The sequence below is a fragment of the Dermochelys coriacea genome, chromosome 1 (assembly GCF_009764565.3).
Source record: "Dermochelys coriacea isolate rDerCor1 chromosome 1, rDerCor1.pri.v4, whole genome shotgun sequence".
Classification (NCBI taxonomy): Eukaryota; Metazoa; Chordata; order Testudines; family Dermochelyidae; genus Dermochelys; species Dermochelys coriacea.
Genome location: NC_050068.2, coordinates 323,556,009 through 323,580,792, shown reverse-complemented (window position 1 = coordinate 323,580,792; position 24,784 = coordinate 323,556,009). Strand labels below are relative to the sequence as shown.

General features: G+C 38.7%; 1 protein-coding gene across 14 annotated transcripts in view; it reads left to right on the top strand.

The window, feature by feature from the left end:
* Positions 1-24,160, top strand: part of CPNE8 (copine 8) — a 279,857-nt gene extending 255,697 nt beyond the window's left edge. For 6 of the 14 annotated variants that reach the window (XM_038399049.2, XM_043496558.1, XM_038399105.2 and 3 more), the window contains 3 exons: positions 941-998; positions 5,853-5,926; positions 22,009-24,160. In XM_038399049.2, the coding sequence (XP_038254977.1) occupies positions 941-998; positions 5,853-5,926; positions 22,009-22,197 (321 nt within the window). In that variant the 3' untranslated portion in view covers positions 22,198-24,160. Of the gene's footprint in view, positions 1-940; positions 999-5,852; positions 5,932-6,270; positions 6,635-19,690; positions 19,792-22,008 lie in introns of those variants that run through there. The other 8 variants (XR_006275549.1, XR_006275542.1, XM_043496507.1 and 5 more) reach the window with 7 other exon arrangements.
* The last annotated feature ends 624 nt before the right edge of the window (positions 24,161-24,784 follow it).

Genomic DNA, 24,784 nt, shown 5'->3' with positions numbered 1-24,784 from the left:
CCTACAATTGCTATTATGTGAAATTGTACATGTATGATTTTGGCCAATATACAAGTTCTGCTTAAATGACTTTAAAGATTTCAAAGTTTAGCAGTATGTCCCAGTAAGGAACAATTGTCAGTTCTGACATTTGCTTGATGGATTTTGGTTGCTTCATGCAACTTGCAGAAGTTTTGTGCTTCCATCAGGGAAAGGGAACCTAAAATATTTATGACATCGCCTCTGTGAATTTACAAATATTTTATTCACATAAAGCTGTATATTATCTATCTGTTTTTATAGAATAAAAACTTGAAGTATCTATTCATTTTAAAAGCTTTACTTTTCACAATTTTATTTTGTTACTCATCCTATTTTTTTTCTCATTCTCTGAGCTAATTGATTTAATTAACATTTCTTTTATGGGAGAAAAGGAACGTCTTATTTCTGAGAGGCTCCAAGAATAGAAATAGTACATGTGCAAAGAAAATGAAGTTAGTTGCTTCCAGATAGCTAAATGGTATCTTGAAATTTTATGTACTTTACTATGTGTATTATTTAAGCGTAAAGTTCTGCCATTGGATGCACATTTGCATCTCTTATTTGCATTGATTAATAAACCGCTATAGGAATTTTAGTTGTGCACTCTTAACCAGCCTTAATAGAGTTTGTTGCATTTAATCATTTTTTTATTTTATATGAAACATAAAAAGACAAATTATGGGGAAATACCAAACCAAAACTCTAAAGAACAAAATGATCAACTATCATACTATCTTCATCCAAGATTTTTATATAACTTAAAGCAGACAACTTACATGTATTTTTCTTGGGTAATTTTTCCTTTCCTCCTCACAATATAAGGAGCTGTAAATGTTTTTAGTCCAACTATCTTTCAAGTCCAGCATAATATTAGCAGATTATACTGTGTATTAAATCTGTTTTTCTTTCTGTTTTGAAGGCATCAAAGCTTCCAATGTCAATAATTATAGTAGGAGTTGGACCAGCAGAGTTTGATGGTAAGTGTTCTGGTATCAGTATGTTTTTCCTAAAATGCTTATCCCTTATATTTCAATAATATATGGCTCTTCAAATAAATTCTGTGATTTTTAAAGAACATCATAATATGGAACAAGCTATGAACGATGTTGAAGTTTCCAGCTGACTTGATTGATAGCTCAACATGCTTACAACCCTGCATGTGGAGTTATATTGCCCCTAAGAACACCTGTTCAGTTCACAGAACCATATGTGGGCTCTTCATTTATAATGCTCCACAAGCTGTTACGTAAAAAAGAGAAAAGTGGGTATGCTCAAGAAGTTTTGCTGAACAGATAGTTATTTGTGCAGTTTAAGATGGCTGGTAGTATTGACTGTGTGTCTGACCCTTCTAACAAAAGAAATAAAAGAACTCCGAGTAAATTTAAGATATTATCTAGATTATATTTAATTTTCATATAATAAATGTGATTATATTATTATCACTTATTTGGGACTAGCATCATTTAGCAACAGTGTTGGGAGACTAGTACAGTGTGAACAAAAAAGTACCAAAATTATTTTAAAATTCTTCCAAACTTTTAGAGCAGAATCCTGACCCTCGATCCCCAGACAGGTACAAAAAACCCTAAATGCAGCCAAAGCAACATCCAAGCTGTAGAGAGGCCACCTGAGTGGGCCTGCACTCCCCTAGTATTCCACAAAGTTACATTCTGTGGCAGGTATCAGCACTTCAACACAGAGCTGTCAGGGGAAGAGCAAGAAGTGTCCAGTTGGTCTACAAATATGAGACCTATTGAACATCATCCCTTGACCCCTTAGAGAGCCAGAGAACAGGGGCTACAGTTGCTACTGCAGCCCTGAGGTTGCAGTTGTAGCTCCAGAAAACGTTGACCTATATTTATGCTTGGCAGAACTCGATGGTTACTTTTTTTGTATAATTTTAACAGAAAATATCAGTTTGTTTTTAAGCATTTTTTTCCTCTGTTTATCAATTATATTTTCACTGTTGCATAGAATTATGGGATTTAAGCATTTTTTTTCTTTTTTTTAATCTATTTGAATTTTCATACTTGCAGTAAATTAGAGGATGACAGACAATAATTATTCAATGACAGTAGATGTTGAGATTCAAAAAGTTAAAGCTTGATAACCATTAAAACACAAATTTTCAATATCAGATATCAAAATATACAAAGTAAATATCATTAAATCAAATATTAATATGTTCTCAAGCAACATTTTTCTTACTTTACCTGTCTAAAATTTGATTATCAATGGAAGTATTATTTTTATTTGGTTTATGTGTGTGTGGTGAAATTGACATTTACTGATTAAAACATTTAGTCTTTCCATGTCTGCCTATATTTGTAAAAAATGGATATGTTTTCATTTGTCTTCAAGCAAAAAGAAGCCATACTTGCAATATCTACAATACATAAAAAGTGTGGCAAGTTAAAAAGTGACCATCGCTAATAGAGAATAGAACTTGCAATTCATGTACTTATAATTGTCTGTCAGAGGATTAAAGTAATGGCCCTATTGGATCAGTCCAATGGTCCAATTAATGCTATATTCTATCTTAAACTGTAACCGGTACCAGATGCATTAGTGAAAGGTGCAAGAAACCCTGAAGTGGCCAATAATGAAATAACCTGCTCATAGGAGAAATGTTGTCCTCCATTAGAGGTTGGCTTATACCCGAGAAAGAGAAAATAAACCTAGGACTCAAGTCCAATAATGAAACCAATAAGACAAGACTAGAAAAAGTAGATGTCAGCAGAATAAGGTACCGAAAAGTAGGGTCAGCAGAATAAGGTACCTACTATCAAGTTTCACACAAACTGAGTGTCCAGAAATAACAACTCCATTTTTACCTCCATGCCAGTCCTGGAAACACTGATCCAGTGGTACCATCAGGCACCACAAGGATCAAAATACATGCCCTGCAGGAATTGTAATCCCCATGCACCTTACTAAACCATATGGCAGTGATGAATACCTGGTTGTCTACATGTGGACTAACAGGAAACTTTACCCATTTTTATATTTTCTTTTAATCACTCAAAAATTTGCTATGAATCTTGAAAAGGGCTTCCTGATATTAGGTGGGGATGAGGATTAGACCAATTTAAAAAGGAGGATATATTGTAGCAGAGCACTGATAGGCTATTCTGATAGGAGAGGAGTGTCTTTCTATCCTGAACTGGAGGAAACTAAGTATTTTTCTTCATTTTCTTCAGTGCCTAAACAAGGGGGGGGGGGGGAGTTGAAAACAAGAGTCTGCTATTAATTAGCCAGCAGATAAATCTCCAGAGCATTTTCTCCCTACAAAAGAACTTGGGAACCATCAGTTACAGAACTACGGGCAGTTCTCTCAAATAGAACCCACAAACTTAAATAACATTTACAGCTATGAGTAAAAAATGATAATCCAATGCTGTAGGCTGATCAAAGGATAGAACTAGAGCTGTCCAAAACTTGGGTTTTCTGGATAGTGAGAAATTGATATTTCAGAGATTGGATTAATTCCAAATCAGACCAAAATCAAATTTTTCAAAATTTCTTATGAGCCAGAAATCCCCCAAAATACTGAAAACATAAGCACATGGTGTTTCCCAAACAAAATATGTCCCCCAAGAACAGCACCTCTGACTGAGACTGATACTATCCGTTTCACCATTATTATCGGCCGTGGAGCTGACAAGAATGTCAATTTCAGTCAGTAGCTGCTCGGCTCCCAGAGTCTATGGCTCCGGGGCAGACACACCATATAGACTTCCCTGGACTCAGGGCTTCCAGATGCCTGGGCCAGCAGGCTCCTTAGGCTGCCCACTTGGGATTTGGGCAGCCCAGGGAGCCAGCTAGCATAGGCATCTGGAAGCCTTGAGTCAGTCCACATGGCAAGGCTTCCACAGATCCTGGGAGCCCACCCTAGGATATCCAAGCTCCCAGCACAGCAGCCAGGGGCCTGGAGGCCAAGAGCCTCTAGGGTTTCCAGGCTTCCAGCTCCACAGAAGTCCACATGGTAACGCTACCACAGACCCTGGTAGCTGGGAATCCTTGGTCCCAGAGCAGTCCATATGGCAGAGCTGCAGACCCTGGAAGCTGTGGGGCAGTCCACAGGGTGGGTCTGCCTCAGAGCCACAAATCCTGGAAGCCCTTGTCCTGGGGCAGTCTGCCTGGTGGGGCTGGTTTGTTCCTATGGTCCCTGGAACACCAGGATCCCCAATCAGAGGGCAGTCTACATGGCAGGGTTGTCCTGGAGCCTTGGACTGTAGAAGCCCATGGTCCCCAGCAACCCACTAGGTGAATAAGCAGGGAACCTTACAAGGTCCAACAGAACATTGTCTGAGAATGATCAAAAGTTCATTGAACTGGACTTGCTTCTGTAAGACATTTCAGGTTTGAAAAATAGTACATTTCCTTTCAACCAGTTCTAGATAGAACAACTTGCAAACCAAATTATATCCAGAATGTTGAGTATTTTAAAGACTTCAGAATATGGTGCATCTCATTAAAAATATAACACTTGTACAATTAGCTTTGAAACTGTTTTTTCAATCCATCTCTATAGAATAGATGTGATGCCACAAAACTCTAACTTGGAGCTCAATTCAGTGGTCCTGATCACAGCACTTCCTGATGTCTTCTGGAAGTAGTTTACAAAAAAAAGTAATTTATGGTTGAAGGAAAAAAACTTCTAATCTTCCTAGACTTTAGATACTTTTTGTAAACGATTTTCTTCTCTGCCAGGTCATAGTACTAATCACTTATGGTATTTCTACTTCAGTTTTGTTATCAGCTAAGCTTCAGGTGATAGATACAGCAATGATATCCTCAGCAGTAAAACTGATGGAAAAAATCAAAAAGCAAAAAATGAATGTCTGAGGAATCAGAGGCAGTGGATTTGCACAGGTGTCACTTAGAGCAGATTTTGACCTGCAGAACTCTTATTACTCTTTCTGATGTACAAGAAAGAAAAAAAATCAAACTTCAATTTATATTCCAGGTTGAATTCATGGGAGAAAAAAAAATTATTTGTAAACTAAGTGCATTTGCTCTCAAAATCATTGAGAGACCATAAAAGTGTAGTGCCATTTTTAGTCACTTTTTAGAATAGAAAATCACTTTAATTTTTCTAATTCTATACATGTGGAGTCTGATTGTTTATTAGTGTGGTGCAGATATTCACATTCAAATCAGTTATGACTTGTCAAATTAAAAAATTACGTAAACACTGAACAAATTCCTTACCTAAAGTGTTAAACGATCAATTTACTATCATAATCTTCAAGAGTTTGTTACTACTAGACAATGGCAGTCATTACATTTCCAGATATAAGTTTGAATCACTCCTGCCTCATGCCATACTGAAAGATGTCAAAGGCTAAGGAAAAAGATTTCTTTACCTGAGAGAGAAATAGAGAATAATTTGTGAAATTTATTTGATTGATAAAGTTCAGTTAATTGAAGGAATGGGAGTTAGAAGAGTATCCTACACTCAAATTTGGGTATAGGGCTACAGTGCTGCTTCCATGTTACTGCAACTACAGAAAATGTTGGGGTAGGATTTAAATGATCCAAAAAGTTTTGTACTGGCTTTCCATATGAGGGTTTATTTTGTGCTAAAGAAGTAAATAAAACTAATAAAGTTAAGAAACAGATTGTTCCGTGAATGATAGGAGAGTGCAAATTAACTGTTGTACCTTATATATTTTGTATAAAGGAGGATCTTAAGAGGTGCCTTAAATTAACAGAAAGAAAGATGACTTGTTGCTCTGGGTTCAGAAGGATCTAAAATTTCTTTTTGATAACATAGTTTTGTTGGGTGGCTGAAATGGCAAGTGGATAAACTACTTTTTTTTTTTAAGCTATGGAAGAATTGGATGGTGATGTAGTCAGAATCTCGTCAAGAGGAAAATATGCAGAAAGGGATATTGTACAGGTGAGAGAGAAAAATTATTACTAATGTGCATTGATAAAAGTAAAAATAGTTCAAACTGAAGTATTTTGTATGTACTAGGGATATTGATGTATAAAATTTAAGAATGCATTAGATATTGGCCGATGATGCATTTCCCATTGAAGAAAGTGTTCAAAACAAGTATGCACCACCTAGTATCATAATTCATGTTAATAATTCAGTTATTATATAGAGATGAAATCAAGACAAGCAAGGCTGACTAACTACATGATACATTAGAATTAATAATGACCTTTTATCTGTTTTAGCCTCATAATGTAGTATTGTACTAATGTTTGTCTTTCCACTTTTTTCCTGATTAACAGGGAACACTTCCCTAGGAATGAGTGAACAATAAGTAAAGACAAACAGAAGTCAAACTACACTTGCACTCTGTAACACTAGACATAGGGCCCTACCAAATTCCTGGTCCATTATGGTCAATTTCACAGCCATAGGATTGAAAATTGATAAATGTAACGTTTTCAGATGTTTAAAACTGAAATTTCACAGTGTTATATTCGTGGGGGTCCCAACCCAAAGGGGGATTGTGTTTGTGGGGTTGCAAACCTGTAGTGGGGGGGGTCATAAAATTTTAACCCTCACTTCTGTGCTGCCTTCAGAGCTGGTCTACAGAGCTGTCGCAGGAGGTTCCCACAGGTGGACATGGGTCTGATCTCCTCCTGCTGCTAGTCTTGGCCATCCTGGGAGTGACAAGACTTGCTCTTCCTCTACATGGCTGCTTTTGGGTACCTCTCCCAGCTGCAGAAAGCTCTGCACTCCCCACCCACACACACACGCACACTGCTTGCCCCCATTGCTTTGCAGGGGGAGGGGTCACTGAACAGGGTGTGCCCCCCTTCCAGATGCAATTTATTATCTTGTTTCAATAAAATAAAGAAAAGTCATGTGAACTGGATACTTTACAGCAACAAATAACACTCAGGGCTCAACTCCCTGGTTGGTAAATACGGGCATCTGAGACAGTTTTGTAGAATAGTGATCTCAATTGGTAGCCTCAGACTTCAGAACCACAGCCTTAAGTTAACAAAAACAAGTGGGGGGAGGATTTCCAGCTGTATTAATTTATGCTACTGATTGGCTGGTATTGCATCTCAAAGTAAAGTGTTGGCTCACTCAACCAGGTTTCAGGCAACTTCCACAGAATTTTTGGCTCATGTTCTCATGCTAAACATTTGTAGGGTAGCAACCTGGTTGTTGGTCCATCCATTTGCCTCTCATTATGCCATAGAATCATAGAATATCAGGGTTGGAAGGGACCCCAGAAGGTCATCTAGTCCAACCCCCTGCTCAAAGCAGGACCAAGTCCCAGTTAAATCATCCTAGCCAGGGCTTTGTCAAGCCTGACCTTAAAAACCTCCAAGGAAGGAGATTCTACCACCTCCCTAGGCAACGCATTCCAGTGTTTCACCACCCTCTTAGTGAAAAAGTTTTTCCTAATATCCAATCTAAACCTCCCCCATTGCAACTTGAGACCATTACTCCTCGTTCTGTCATCTGCTACCATTGAGAACAGTCTAGAGCCATCCTCTTTGAAACCCCCTTTCAGGTAGTTGAAAGCAGCTATCAAATCCCCCCTCATTCTTCTCTTCTGCAGACTAAACAATCCCAGCTCCCTCAGCCTCTCCTCGTAAGTCATGTGCTCTAGACCCCTAATCATTTTTGTTGCCCTTCGCTGTACTCTTTCCAATTTATCCACATCCTTCTTGTAGTGTGGGGCCCAAAACTGGACACAGTACTCCAGATGAGGCCTCACCAGTGTCGAATAGAGGGGAACGATCACGTCCCTCGATCTGCTCGCTATGCCCCTACTTATACATCCCAAAATGCCATTGGCCTTCTTGGCAACAAGGGCACACTGCTGACTCATATCCAGCTTCTCGTCCACTGTCACCCCTAGGTCCTTTTCCGCAGAACTGCTGCCGAGCCATTCGGTCCCTAGTCTGTAGCGGTGCATTGGATTCTTCCATCCTAAGTGCAGGACCCTGCACTTATCCTTATTGAACCTCATTAGATTTCTTTTGGCCCAATCTTCCAATTTGTCTAGGTCCTTCTGTATCCTATCCCTCCCCTCCAGCGTATCTACCACTCCTCCCAGTTTAGTATCATCCGCCATCTCTCAACAATAGAGAGAGAGTGCCAGATTTGGATAGGTAGTCCTAGATTCATAGATACTAAGGTCAGAAGGGACCATTCTGATCATCTAGTCCGACCTCCTGCACAGCGCAGGCCACAGAATCTCACCCACCCACTCCTATGAAAAACCTCACCCATGTCTGAGCTATTGAAGTCCTTAAATCATGGTTCAAAGACTTCAAGGAGCAGAGAAGCCTCCCTCAAGTCAACCATGCCCCATGCTACAGAGGAAGGCGAAAAACCTCCAGGGCCTCTCCAATCTGCCCTGGAGGAAAATTCCTTCCCGACCCCAAATATGGCAATCAGCTAAACCCTGAGCATATGAGCAAGATTCACCAGCCACATACTACAGAAAATTCTTTCCTGGGTAACTCAGATCCCATCCATCTAATCCATCCATCTCCATCCCATCTCAGGGGATTAGTCCTATTTACCCTGAATATTTAAAGATCAATTACTTACCAAAATCCCATTATCCCATCATACCATCTCCTCCATAAACTTATCAAGTAGAATCTTAAAACCAGATAGATCTTTTGCCCCCACTGCTTCCCTTGGAAGGCTATTCCAAAACTTCACTCCTCTGATGGTTAGAAACCTTCGTCTAATTTCAAGTCTAAACTTCCTGGTGGCCAGTTTATACCCATTTGTTCTTGTGTCCACACTGGTGCTGAGCTTAAATAATTCCTCTCCCTCTCCTGTATTTATCCCTCTGATATATTTATAGAGAGCAATCATATCTCCCCTCAACCTTCTTTTAGTTAGGCTAAACAAGCCAAGCTCCTTAAGTCTCCTTTCATAAGACAAGTTTTCCATTCCTCGGATCATCCTAGTAGCCCTTCTCTGTACCTGCTCCAGTTTGATTCATCCTTTTTGAACATGGGAGACCAGAACTGCACACAGTATTCTAGGTGAGGTCTCACCAGTGCCTTGTATAATGGTACTAAAACCTCCTTATCCCTACTGGAAATGCCTCTCCTGATGCATCCCAAAACCGCATTAGCTTTTTTCACAGCCATATCACATTGGCGGCTCATAGTCATCCTATGATCAACCAATACTCCAAGGTCCTTCTTCTCTTCCGTTACTTCAAATTGATGCGTACCCAACTTATAACTAAAATTCTTGTTATTAATCCCTAAATGCATAACCTTACACTTCTCACTATTAAATTTCATCCTATTACTATTACTCCAGTTTACAAGGTCATCCAGATCCTCCTGTATAATATCCCGATCCTTCTCTGAATTGGCAATACCTCCCAGCTTTGTATCATCTGCAAACTTTATTAGCACACTCCCACTTTTTGTGCCAAGGTCAGTAATAAAAAGATTAAATAAGATTGGTCCCAAAACTGATCCCTGAGGAACTCCACTGGTAACCTCCCTCCAACCTGACAGTTCGCCTTTCAGTAGGACCCGTTGCAGTCTCCCCTTTAACCAATTCCTTATCCACCTTTTGATGTTCATATTGATCCCCATCTTCTCCAGTTTAACTAATAATTCCCCATGTGGCATGGTATCAAATGCCTTACCGAAATCTAGGTAAATTAGATCCACTGCGTTTCCTTTATCAAAAAATCTGTTACTTTTTCAAAAAAGGAGATTAGGTTGGTTTGGCACGATCTAACTTTTGTAAAACCATGTTGTATTTTGTCCCATTTACCATTGACTTCAATGTCCTTAACTAATTTCTCCTTCAAAATTTTTTCCAGGACCTTGCATACTACAGATGTCAAACTAACTGGCCTGTAGTTACCCGGATCACTTTTTTTTCCTTTCTTAAATATAGGAACTATATTAGCAATTCTCCAATCATTCGGTACAACTCCTGAGTTTACAGATTCATTAAAAATTCTTGCTAATGGGCTTGCAATTTCAGGTGCCAATTCCTTTAATATTCTTGGATGAAGATTATCTGGGCCCCCCGATTTAGTCCCATTAAGCTGTTTGAGTTTCGCTTCTACCTCAGATATGGTAATATTTACCTCCATATCCTCATTCCCATTTGTCATGCTACCATTATCCCTAAGATCCTCTTTAGCCTTATTAAAGACTGAGGCAAAGTATTTGTTTAGATATTGGGCCATGCCTAGATTATCTTTAACCTCCGCTCCATCCTCAGTGTTAAGCGGCCCCACTTCTTCCTTCTTAGTTTTCTTCTTATTTATATGGCTATAGAACCTTTTACTATTGGTTTTAATTCCCTTTGCAAGGTCCAACTCTACTCGACTTTTAGCCTGTCTCACTTTATCCCTACATGTTCTGACCTCAATAAGGTAGCTTTCCTTGCTGATCCCTCCCATCTTCCACTCCCTGTATGCTTTCTGCTTCTTCTTAATCACCTCTCTAAGATGCTTGCTCATCCAGCTTGGTCTACAACTCCTGCCTATGAATTTTTTCCCCTTTCTTTGGATACAGGCTTCCGATAGCTTCTGCAGCTTTGATTTAAAGTAATCCCAGGCCTCCTCTACCTTTAGAGCCATAAATTCTTCAGTCCAATTCACTTCCCTAACTAATTTCCTTAATTTTTGAAAGTCAGCCCTTTTGAAATCAAAAACTCTAGTTACAGATTTATTTTTGTTAATCCTTCCGTTCAGTTTGAACTGAATTAGCTCATGATCACTTGAGCCAAGATTATCCCCTACAACCATTTTTTCTATGAGGTCCTCGCTACTCACCAAAATTAAATCTAAAATGGCATCTCCTCTAGTCGGTTCAGCAACTACTTGATGAAGGAATCCATCAGCTATCGCATCTAGGAAAATCTGAGCCCTATTATTATTACTAGAACTGGTCCTCCAGTCTATATCTGGGAAGTTAAAGTCTCCCATGATCACGCAGTTTCCATTAGTATTTACTTGATTAAAAACATTAAAAAGGGCTCTATCCAAATTAGATCCCGGAGATCTATAGCACGCCCCAAGCACTATCGTAGGAGAGGCTCTACTAATTATCTTACCCAATGTAATTTTTGCCCAGACGGGCTCTGTCTTATCCATTGCATCGCTTCTTATTTCTTTACATTCTACCTCATCATTGATATACAATGCTATTCCACCACCTTTACCTTTATTTCTGTCTTTCCTAAACAGTACATACCCTTCAATACCTGTAGTCCAGTCATGACTACTATTCCACCATGTTTCTGTTATCCCTGTAATATCTGGTTTCACTTCCTGCACCAGTAGCTCTAGTTCCTCCATTTTGTTACCTAGGCTCCTCGCATTGGTGTACAAACATCTTAATTTTTGCTGTTTGGCCTCCCTCACATTTTGTACCATATTAGGCACAGTCATTCTACAGCCAGTATAACCTATTAGACTAGTATCCACACCAACCTCGCTCCCTATATACATTCTCCTACCCACAGCTGTATCCTTTCTTACTTCGTCTTCTTCCCTCTCAATGCTAAAATCTGGCGTGGAGATTACCTGGACATCTCCCCCAAATTCCTAGTTTAAAGCTCTCTTTATCAGTTGTGCCAGCCTTGATCCTAGAAGTCTATTTCCTTCCCTACACAGATGAAGTCCATCCCGAGAGAACTGTCCTCTGTCTGTGAACGCCTCCCAGTGGCCATACATCCCAAAGCCCTCCTTATAGCACCACTGCCTAAGCCATCTGTTGACAGTCATAATCTTGTCACACCTTTGTTGCCCTTCTCTAGGAAGAGGAAGGATCCCACTAAAGATCACCTGAGCCTCGATTTCCTTAAGCGTCTTCCCCAGCCTAGCATAGTCTCCCTTAATACTTTCCAGTGAGAATCTAGCCGTATCATTTGTTCCCACATGAAGGATAACTAGGGGATTCTTTCCCGCTCCCTTTAGGATCCTTTTCAACCTCAGGTCTACATCCCGCATCTTAGCACCCGGAAGACAGCACACCCTTCTATTCTCTGGATCAGCTCTAGTTACAGGCCTGTCTATTCTTCTCAATAAAGAGTCCCCGATCACATAGACCTGCCTTTTCCTGGTGACAGTGCTATTCTCTAGTCTCTCCCCTGTTCTCTCTGGCTGCAAGTTCTTTCCATTCCTATTTTCCCTTATAATCCTCTTCAACCCATCCTCTTCAACCCAACCCAACCCTTGGTGATCATATATTCCATATATGGGTATCCTCCTGGGGCTCATATTTGGTGTAGTCTCCCTTGACTCTTCCCCTTTTCCTATAGGACTAGCCTCTCTTGTCTTCTTCCTTACCCTTCCAGCTTCAACAAGTACCTGCTGAGCCCCTTCTTCATTTTCCAACTCTGCAAACCTGTTCCTAAGCTCTATTTCTCCTTCACTAGCCCGTCTTTTCCTCTGCCTGGTCCTTTTAGTCACATGCTTCCACTGACCACTTTCTTCACCCAGTCTCCCCTCAAAATTCCCCAGCCCTGCTTCCATCTGTGAGTCTGAGCTTTTCCCTTCAGATATCTCATATGTTTGCTGCATCATCTGCTCAAACCCCTTCCTAAACTCAACGAGACTTTCCACCTGCATCTCCAAACCTCGGATCTTTTCCTCCATCAGCTCTATCAGACGGCATTTCATGCAGAAAAAACTCTTACCAGGTCCCCCCTCCAGGATCATGTACATACCACAGCTTCCACATCCAGTCATCCTCAATGTGTCTTCCACTACAGGAGTCACTCCCACGGCTGCCTCCGTATCTGTCATCGCCTTCCCACCTAAGTCCTGTTAATCTGGGAAACACAAGTCACACCAAGAAGACCACCTCCCCCCAGCAAAAGCAAATCCCAAACAAGCACCACAATACAAACTCCCACTCAAACTCTCCGTTTTACAGCTCTGTTTGCTAGCTCCTGTGCCGCTGCAGCTGTCCTACAAAGCCCTTTTCAAGTAGACTCCAAGCCACCCTCCAATTCAAACTGCTTGTGAGTCACCTACAATGGAATGGACATGTGCAATCACTCAAAGGTGAAAAAATAGTTACCTGCCTTTCTGTAACTATTGTTCTCCGAGATGTGTTGCACACGTCCATTCCATGACCCGCCCTCCTTCCCCTCTCTATCAGTGTCTTTTGGGTCAGAAGGAACTGAGGGTGTCAGGGGCAGCGCAACCCTTTATACCTTCATTCAGCGGTGTAAGGCACAAGAGGGGGCTCATGCTGCTTCAGTGGGCATTGCTGGGGGAAAAATCTCTGACAACTGTCAGTGGAATAGATGTGTAACATATCTCAAAAGAACAACAGTTACAGAAAGGAAGGTAACTTTTTTTTTCAATTGTTTTAGAAGTAGCTATTATTTCAGAAATGTAAGGAATATCCTTTTTTGTTTTCTGCAACATTTGGAGAAAATATCTGCTGGTTAAGACAGGCATGCCAAACTTGAGCCACAATGCAAATGTGATATTAAAATGTGCTGGAGTCTATTCTGGATTTTAGATTCAGTTTTGGCAAAAGGATGGCTATGAAATTGGGGATGGAGAGAAGACACAAAACTCCAAAGTAATCAGAGAAGAGAAATACTTTCTTCACCATCACTACCATAGCACTCATTCATTTATATTCACTATTAATTAGGAAAAACTTTTTCACTAAGAGGGTGGTGAAACACTGGAATGCGTTACCTAGGGAGGTGGTAGAATCTCCTTCCTTAGAGGTTTTTAAGGTCAGGCTTGACAAAGCCCTGGCTAGGATGATTTAACTGGGACTTGGTCCTGCTTTGAGCAGGGGGTTGGACTAGATGACCTTCTGGGGTCCCTTCCAACCCTGATATTCTATGATTCTATGATTCTATGATTAAGGCACCTCAGAACAAGATGCAGAGAAAATTTCTAGACACCATTAACAATTGCTTCTTGGAGCAGCTAATCCTGAAACCCACAAGGGAGACAATTCTTGATTTAGTCCTAACTAGAGCACAGGATCTGATCCAACAAGTGAATATAATTGAACCGTTCAGTAATAGCATCCAGAACGTAATTAAATTTAAAATCTTTGTTTGGGGGAAAATAACAAACCCACAATAGTAACATTTAACTTCTAAAAGGGGAACTATACACAAGTAAGGAAGACAGTAAAATGGAAATTAAAAAGAACAGTCACAAGAGTGAAATGCCTGCAAGCTGCATTTCAAAAAACGCCATAATAAAGACTGAATAAATAAATACACCAAATTAAAAAAACAGCAAGAGGATCAAAAAATGCCACCATGGCTAAACACCAGAGTAGAAGAGGTATTTAGAGGCTAAAAGGTATCCTTAAAAATTGGAAATCAAATCTTACTGAGAAAAATAGAAAGGAGCATAAATTCTGGCAAATAAGTCTAAAGGTACAAACAGGCAGGCCAAAGAAGAATTTGAAGAGCAACTAGCAAAAGAGACAAAAAAGTTTAAATGCATCAGAAGCAGGAAGTCTGTCAAACAATCAGTGGAGCCACTGGATGATCGAGGTTCTAAAGGAGCACTCAAGGAAGACGAGCACTCTTGCGGAAAAGCTAAATGAATACTTTGCAGTAGTCTTCACTACAGAGGATGTGAGGGAGAATCTCAAACCTGAGCCATTCTTTTTGGGTGACAAAACTGTCACAAATTGAGGTGGTGATAGAGGACATTTTGGAACAAATCAATAAATTAAACACTAATAAGTCACCAGCACCAGATTATGTTCACCCAAACATTCTGAAGGAATTCAAATATAAAATTGCAAAACTACTGATTGTGGTATATTGCTCAAATCAGCCTCTGCACCAGTTGACTGCAGGATAGCTAATGTGATGCTGATTTTTAAAAAAAGGCTCCAGAGGCGATCCTTACAGGCAATTACAGGCCAGTAAGACTAACTTCAGTCCCAGGCAAACGGGTTGAAACTAAAGGAACAGAATGATCAGATACATAGATGAACACAATATGTTGGAGAACAGGCAACACCGCTTTTGTAAAGGGAAATCATGCCTCACCTATCTACTAGAATTCTTTGAGGGTGCTGGAAAGCGTGTATAAATGTGATCCAGTTGATATAATGTACTTGGACTTTCAGAAAGTAGGCAGTCATGGGATAAGAGGGAAGGTCCTCTGATGGATCAATAACTGCATAAAAGATAGAAAATGAAGAGTAGGAATAAATGGTCAGTTTTCACAATAGAGAGCGGTAAATAAAGGGGCCCCCAATGGATCGGTCCTGAGACCTGTGCTGCTCAACATATTAATAAATGATGTGGAAAAGGACTGAACAGTGAGGTGGCAAAATAGGCAGATGATGCAAAATTATTCAAAATAGTTAAGTCCAAAACTGACTGCGAAGCGTTGCAAAGGAGTCTCACAAAACTCAGTGACTGGGCAATCAAAATGGCAGATGAAATTCAATGTTGATAAGTGCAAAGTAATGCACATTAGAAAATATAATCCCAAATATACATACAAAATGATGGGGTCACAAATTAGCTGTTACCACTCCCAAAAAAAAAAATCTTGGAATCATCATGGATAGTTCTTTGCCAACTTTTGCTGAGTGTGCAGTAGGAGTCAAAAAAGCTGATGGACTGTTAGGAACCATTAGGAAAGGGATTAACAAAAATATCATAATGCCACTATATAAATCCATGGTACATCCACATCTTGAATACTGTGTGCAGTTCTGGTTGGAGAAAATACAGATAAGGGCAACAAAATGATTAGGGGCCTGGAACATCTTCCATATGAGGAGAGATTAAAAACACCAGGACTGTTCATCATAGAAAAGAGATGACTTGGGGGGATATGATAAAGGTCTATAAAATCATGAATGGTGTGGAGAAGAAAGTGAACTAGGAACTGTTTACTTTTTCACATAACACAAGCACTGGGGTCACCCAATGAAATTAAATGGCAGCAGGTTTAAAAGGCAGTACTTCACACAATGCACTGTCAACCTGTAGAACTCACTGTGAATGCCAGAAGTATAGTTGGGCTCAAAAAGAATTAGAAGGATAGGTCCATCAATGGCTATTAGCCAAGATGGTCAGGGATGCAACCCCATGCTCTGGATGTCCCTAAATCTTTGACTGCCAGAAACTGGAACTGGATGACATGGGATGGATCACTCGATAATTGCCCGATTGAGTTCATTCCCCCTGCAACATCTGGCACTGGCCACGGTTGGAAGACCGAATTTTGTGCTAGATGGACCATTGATCTGACCTAGCATGGCCATTCTTATGTTCTTACATTGCTAATGTAAAATAGATGTAGAACGGAATCAAATTTATTTATTTTATAAAAATTTCAGTCTTTTATACATAATAAAGTAGCAAAAAAAAAATCAAGTCCTTTTATTTAAAAAGAAGAAATTGCCTTTGAAAGTCACCTTTAAAGCACTTTCTGTTTATATATTCTCCTTGGATCTACTAGCATCCTGGAAAGTCTTATCCTCTTGCATCAAGAGGATATGCATAAGGGGAAAAAATACACAAAATTATTTATAAGAAATTACTTTTGTGGGATGAAAAAGAATTGTTGCCTTTGCTCATCCCCATATAGGAAATTGGAAGTTAAATATGCCCTAATATAAGTCCTATATGGTATGATGAAACTAATAGCCCAGATTGTCTATTCCATTCCATTCATTCAGTGCTGCTCAGGCAGCAAAGTGAGTGGATTCTGGCTGCAAAGGGCCAGTGGAGAATCCCTGTTGTGCAAAAGAATTCTCTACTGGCAATAACTCTGACAGCAGTGTCTCCTCATATAGAGGTAGTGTTGAGAGAGTGATGGGGTATGACTGGGGTAGGATGCAGCAATGCTCCACTACACTAGTTCTCCACTGATATAAATTAGAAAAGCTTCTTAGTTGCTCTAATGAACCCTAGAGCTGGGTGGTGTAGGACCAGGAAGCTGCAAGTATCTCTCTTGAGTGTCTCCCCATCCTCATTCCCTGCAGAACTCTAGTGAGGGGAATAGATCCCTTTGAAAAGGACATAAGAATTGCCATACTGGGTCAGACCAAAGGTCCATCCAGCTCAGTATCCTGTCTACTGACAGTGGCCAATGACAGGTGCCCCAGAAGGAGTGAACCTAACAGATAATGATCAAGTGATCTCTCTCTCTCTCTCTCTCTCTCCTGCCATCCATCTCCACCCTCTGACAAACAGAGGCTAGGGACACCATTCCTTACCCATCCTGGCTAATAGCCATTAATGGACTTAACCTCCATGAATTTATCTAGTTCTCTTTTAAACCCTGTTATAGTCCTAGCCTTCACAACCTCCTCAGGCAAGGAGTTCCACAGGTTGACTGTGTGCTGAGTGAAGAAGAACTTCTTTTATTTGTTTTAAACCTGCTGCCCATTAATTTCATTTGGTGGCTGCTAGTTCTTATATTATAAGGAATTAACTTTTTCTTATTCATTTTCTCCACACCACTCATGATTTTATATACCTCTATCATATCCCCCCTTAGTCTCCTCTTTTTCAAACTGAAAAGTCCTAGCCTCTTTAAATCTCTCCTTATATGGGACCTGTTCCAAACCCCTAATAATTTCAGTTACCATTCTCTGAACCTTTTCTAATGCCTATATATCTTTTTTTTAGATGAGGGGACTACATCTGTACTCAGTATTCAAGATGTGGGCGTACCATGGATTTATATAAGGGCAATAAGATATTCTCCATCTTATTCTCTATCCCTTTTTTAATGATTCCTAACATCCCGTTTGCTTTTTTGACTGCCGCTGCACACTGTGTGGACGTCTTCAGAGAACTAGCCACAATGATACCAAAATCTTTCTCCTGATTAGTTGTAGCTAAATTAGCCCCCATCATACTGTATGTATAGTTGGGGTTATTTTTTCCAATGTGCATTACTTTACATTTATCCACATTAAATTTCATTTGCCATTTTGTTGCTCAATCACTTAGTTTTGTGAGATCTTTTTGAAGAACTTCACAGTCTGCTTTGGTCTTAACTATCTTGAGCAATTTAGTATCATCTGCAAACTTTGTCACCTCACTGTTTACCCCTTTCTCCAGATCCTTTATGAATAAATTAAATAGGATTGGTCCTAGGACTGACACTTGGGGAACACCACTCCATTATCCCTCTCCATTTTGAATATTTACCATTTATTCCTACTCTTTGTTCCCTGTCTTTTAACCAGTTCTCAGTCCATGAAAGGCTCTTCCCTCTTATCCCATGACAACTTAATTTATGTAAGAGCCTTTGGTGAGGGACCTTGTCAAAGGCTTTCTGGAAATCTAAGTACATTATGTCCACTGGATCCCCCTTGTCCACGTGTTTGTTGACCCCTTCAAAGAACTCTAATAGATCAGTAAGACATGATTTCCCTTTACAGAAACCATGTTGACTTTTGCACAACAATTTATGTTCTTCTATGTGTCTGACAATTTTATTTTTTTACTATTGTTTCAACTAATTTGCCCGGTACTGACGTTAGATTTACCAGTCTGTAATTGCCAGGATCACCTCTAGAGCCCTTCTTAAATATTGGTGTTACATTAGCTATCTTCCAGTCATTGGGTACAGTAGCTGATTTAAAGGACAGGTTACAAACCATAGTTAATACTTCTGCAATTTCACATTTGAGTTCTTTCAGAACTCTTGGGTGAATGCCATCTGGTCCCAGTGACTTGTTACTGTTAAGTTTTCTCAATTAATTCCAAAACCTCCTCTAGTGACACTTCAATCTGTGACAATTCCTCAGATTTGTCACCTACAAAAGACTGCTCAGGTTTGGGAATCTTCCTAACATCCTCAGCCATGAAGGCTGAAGCAAAGAATTAATTTAGTTTCTCTGCGATGACTTTATAGTCTTTAAGTGCTCCTTTTGTATCTTGATCATCCAGGGGCCCCACTGGTTGTTTAGCAGGCTTCCTGCTTCTGATGTACTTAAAAAACATTTTGTTATTACCTTTTGAGTTTTTGGCTAACTGTTCTTCAAACTCCTTTTTGGCTTTTCTTATTACATTTAATTTGTCAGTGTTTATGCTCCTTTCTATTTACCTCACTAGGATTTGACTTCCACTTTTTAAAAGATGCCTTTTTATCTCTCACTGCTTCTTTTACATGGTTGTTAAGCCATGGTGGCTCTTTTTTAGTTCTTTTACTGTGTTTTTTACTTTGGGGTATACATTTAAGTTGAGCCTCTATTATGGCGTCTTTGAAAAGTGTCCATGCAGCTTGCAGGGATTTCACTCTAGTCACTGTACCTTTTAATTCCTGTTTAACTAACCTCCTCATTTTTGCATAGTTCCCCTTTCTGAAATTTAATGCCACAGGACAAAGCAACAGGCAAAGTATGCCACCCTGTAACCACTTAAAAATATGTGTTTAGAAATGGAAAGGCTTGAAAAAGGCCTCTCAAGTAGAACCCATAAATTTGTGACATTTGTAGGTTACAACAGTGATGAAAACGGAGCGTAAATACCAATTGCAGTTGCTGTTATCCCAGTACTGGGGCAGTGAGCTGCTGATGAAGGGGGTGGAGGGGGTTTCTGTCACAGAAAGGGCTCTATCCTCATTTTGTAAATTAAGTAATAAATGGAAATAATCCAATACAAAACTATTATTAAATTTTGTCATGATAATTAAATATGTATTATCATTAATCAATCTAGAGCTAGAAATAAGTTGTTAATACTTAATTTTTATTACAGTAGCACCTACTGATTATGGACAGCTCAGGGCCCATTGCACCAGGCACAACTTGCACATATACTAAAAGATAATCCATAGCCCAAAGAATCTTAGACAAGATGCAGTGAATGTGACACATTTTGGGAATGGGAAAAGGATGAACAGGGTAGCAGTAACATGAGCAAGTTTTGTATAGATTAACTGTATGCAGAATTACTCATCACCTGGGCAGCCATTATCCATTTCAATTGTTCTATCGGTATCTTGGCAGAAATGAGTTTTAAGGAGGCAGTTGTAGGAAGATAAGGTGATAGCTTTACTGATTTTGATAGGGAGTTTTTCCTATGCATAAGGGGCAGCACACAGGAGAAAGATTGGGGTGATGTGAGAATGACCAGTCAAGTAGATGATTTTAGGAGCAGCAGAAACAAATTAGAGATAGTAAATACCTAATAAGACTACATGTGTTGTCAATACTATATCATTGTTTTCTAGAATAATAAGGAAGGGAACAGTTCATATTTATACCAAAAACATAGTATAAGGGATTAATGGCTCATTACAGTAGAGATTAGGATCAGCTGAAATGCTCTTTCCCATACACCTTTTCATGGAAGAGGATATATTCATCTGCCTGAGGCAACAGTGGCTTGACAAATTTGAAGTGTTGTGGAAGGCTTGCAATAATTACTATTATCTCATTATGGTTTACTTTTTAAAACATATGCAGTATGAAGCAAAATTAACATTCCTGCAGATACCTGCTTTAAGTTTATTAATTATCTAAAACAAAACTTTTCTATCTCTAAATCCCTTATTTCTATTAGGGCTGTCAAAAAAATAATAAAAATAATCGCAATCAATTGTGAGATTTTAAAGAAGTCATGATTTATCACAGTTTTAATTGCATTATTAAACGATAGAATACCAATTTAAATTTATTATAAATATTTGGATGTTTTTCTACATATTTAAATATATTGATTGCAATGACAACACAGAATATAAAGGGTAGAGTGCTCATTTTATATTATTTTAGTTACAAATATTTGCACTGTAAAAAAGATTAAACAGAAGAGATAGTATTTTGACAAAATATAAAGAAGGTGCCAATGTGAGATTTCTAAAGATAACTGCAGTACTCAACCAAAGGATTAAGAATCTGAAGTGCCTTCAAAAATCGGAGAGGGATGAGGTGTGGAACATGCTTTCAGAAGTCTTAAAAGAGCAACACTCCGATGTGGAAACTACAGAACCTGAACCACCAAAAAAGAAAATCAACCTTCTGCTGGTGGCATCTGACTCAGATAATGAAAATGAATATGTGTTGGTCTGCACTGCTTTGGATCGTTATCAAGTAGAACCCGTCATCAGCATAGAACCATGTCCTCTGGAATGGTGGTCGAAGCATAAAGGGGCATATGAATCTTTAACACATCTGGCACATAAATAGCTTTCAACATCAGCTACAACAGTGCCATGCGAAAACCTGTTCTCACTTTCAGGTGACATTGTAAATAAGAAGCTGGCAGCATTATCTCCTGCAAATGTAAACAAACTTGTTTGTCTTAGCGACTGACTGAACAAAAAGTAGGACTGATTGGACTTGTAGGCTCTAGAGCAGTTCTCAACCTGTGGGCCTCGTGCGGCCCAATTAGCATGCTGCTATGGCCCAGCAGTGTGCTAAAGGCCCCGTGGCCCATGTGGCAGATTCTGGGCAGGGCCCAGGGTCCGGCTGCCCAGCCTGGCAGGATCCAGGGCCCCAGCCGCCCAGCCCTGCGCAGCAGGGTCCGAGGTCTGGGCTGCCTCCCAGACCCAGGATTCCACTCCTGGCCCCACTTTGTGAAGAGGTTTCTGGGCGGAGGGCAGCCCACAATGATAAATAAGTTGAGAACCACTGCTCTAAAGTTTTGCATTGTTTTGTTTTTGAATGTAGTTAAAAAAAGAAAAAAATCAACATTTGTAAGTTGCACTTTCACAATAAAGGGATTGCACTGCAATACTTATCTCAGGTGAAGTGAAAAATACTATTTCTTTTGTTTGTTTTTACAGTGAGAAGATTTGTAATCAAAAATAATAAAATAAAGTTAACACTGTACACTTTGTATTCGGTGTTGTAATTGAAATCAATATTTGAAAATGTAGAAAAACATCCAAAAATATTTGTAATAAATTTAAGTTGGTATTCTATTTTTATTTACAGTGCGATTAAAATAGTTTGTTTTGCATTAATCACTTGCATTAACTGCGATTGACAGACCTAATATTTATATTGTATGATATGTTTTCATATACACAATGGAATATATGATGTATAATGTATCTTTTTATTTTATTTTAGTTTGTGCCATTCCGGGATTACATTGACAGAAGTGGAAACTATATATTGAGCATGGCCAGACTTGCTAAAGATGTCTTAGCTGAGATCCCAGACCAGTTTCTCTCTTACATGAGGGTCAGAGGAATCAAGCCATCACCTGCACCACCTCCATACACACCCCCTCTTCATGTGTTACAGACTCAGATATGACTACTCCGAAATGATTAACATTTACCACAAACCATGTAGAGCTACTGAGTCAGTGCTTCAGTGCTGGTGCACTTCAAAGAACCAGTGAATTGAGACTGTTGTCTATCTGGATGAAGTAGTAGCTTGTGATAGGTTTTTGGATCGAAACAAATTCTCTTCATATACCAAAATTCTCAATATGGTTGCATGAGCAACTGAAAAGCTTTTAAACGCTATTGTCTTCGAGTCTCATTTTTTTTCCTGACTGAAAAAGCTACTTTTTCATTTATTTGTTGGGGGAAAGCACAAGTCACAGTTTCAACTCAGAAGATATTGTTCTCCCTGATTACTGTGTGTATATACATATATAGGAATGCAATTCCTCTGTATCAATGTTTACATGTTGCTACTTTTTAAATTTCAATACTTTTATAAATATTCTTAAGAATAAGAGTTTGGAATATTGAATCATGTGTCTTCTAACTTGCAATAGCTACAGCCACAGGAGAAGCAATATCTCTTTGAATGATTGTCCAGACAAATACAAGCGCAAAACTAAAGAAAAAGAGGACAACTACATTCATATTTCTCAATAACTGAATTGCTTCACGTAAGTGCTTAGTAGTCAGTTCATCTGTCAAAATTTAAAACAGTATTTGAGTATAAGATCCGGTGATGTGAAGACTATAACTGTATTTGACTTACTAATAAAGCTAAGCATAACTGTATTTGACTTACTAATAAAGCTAAGCCTCAGGAAGGGGGTTATGTATTTTTCAGAGATACTCCAATTTCTAAATTTATGTAAGTTTACATTTTTTAAAATAGGTTTTGCTGGCTGAATAGAACAATTGCATACTAAACGTAACGAAAGAAGAATTACCTCAAGTCCCATAGCTGACTGACTTAACTTAGTAGAATCATCTCATACTTTGCTTAATAGCATTTTGTGCATCTTAAAGCTATTTTCAAGTGATTATAACGGACATTTTATAATGAACCGTTTTAACGCCCATTTAAAATGTAAAGTTGTCATATATTGTCTAGATTGCCCATTCAAAGGGATGCTGGCTCTTAATATTTGGATTCATTGTTGTCACCTAATCACATTGCTATTTGAAGTGCACAGATGCTAATATTTCATGAATTAACTGGTTTAAAAATTGCACAGCCATATTGCTTTGTGCACAATAGTTTTGTGTATTTAAGTACCCAAAATTTACTATATGCCTGTTCGTATCTAATTATAAAATGTTTTGCATGTACAGTTTTTACAAGAAATTCACAGTATTGAGTATGTTTGTCAAAGATACATTTTATTTAGAATAAATGGCCTTAAATCTCACAAAATTCCTAGAAATGATTGTGAATTGCCTTCAAATTCTGTTAAGACTAAAAAATGTTTTATTTATCATTGTAACTACCTTGTAATGTGACTTTGTTTTCTTTACATATAACTGGTTTATTACTTTGTTTCTTAGTCCTATATGTTGTACAATACAGTATCAAGGTAAGGCACATTTTTTAAGCATGAACAAAGATTTTTTGCTGAAAAACATATTTGCAGTGTCAATGACATAACTATGTAAGAGCAGAATCTTCCATTTTGAAATATATTAAAACTTGAAATTAATCTCACATTGTATATTATTTTTTTCAGATAGCTATTCTGTCATGACAAGGACTTCTTTGTAAAAACAAATATTAACTTTATTTCAAACCAGTTTTTACATGAGAATGAAGTTAATTTTTTCACAAAAATATGAGATTTTTAGTGGGCTTATGTTGCGTGAATGAAATTTAATATCTGGCAACTACTGCTATTAAGGAGAGAACTTCATATAGACTATGCATCAATCTATATTGTGTTATTTTCCCTTCTATGCTGTGAATTAATTTTAAACATTCCATAATTTCTTTATAAGATGTTTTTAAACATTGCATCAATAAGCACTTCACAAGTAATTAAAGCAAATTAATATTATACAATGGTGCACCTCTGCTGTTCCAATATGATAGCTAAGTCTGTTGTTACACTTGTAAACCTATTGTAATGATCAACAGGATTTAACAGCTTTTTCATTCTCCAGCCCAAGCCACAGGTTGCCGTTTTTCTATCCTCTGCTCCTATAATTGTTTAGTTCTCTTTATATTTTTGATTCAGCAGATATCAGACTGTGTCCAGAAAGAGAGAGGCTTATGAGGGCTATTAAATATCTTAGACGTGACTCAGATAACATTTTATAAATGCACAGCATAGTGTTAAAGCTAATTTGATTCTTTACATGTTAGCAGTATGACAATTTTGAGAGGTATATAACCAAAACAATTTTTCCCCACAACATACACCCCCATTACAGCTGCACTATTTGAGGTTTATGTATGACTGTATTGGTCTTATCTAGCTACTACTGATTTATAAATCAAACAAAAATATGAAAAGTAAAATTAATGAATAAATGCAGGACCATCTCCCTAGTGACAAAAAGAAATGCAGGTTGGCGATATTCCTGAGATCAGTGGTGGGCAACCTGCGGCCCATGGGCCACACGTGGCCTGTCAGGGTAATCCGGTGGCAGGCCACCAGACAGGTTGTTTACATTTGCAT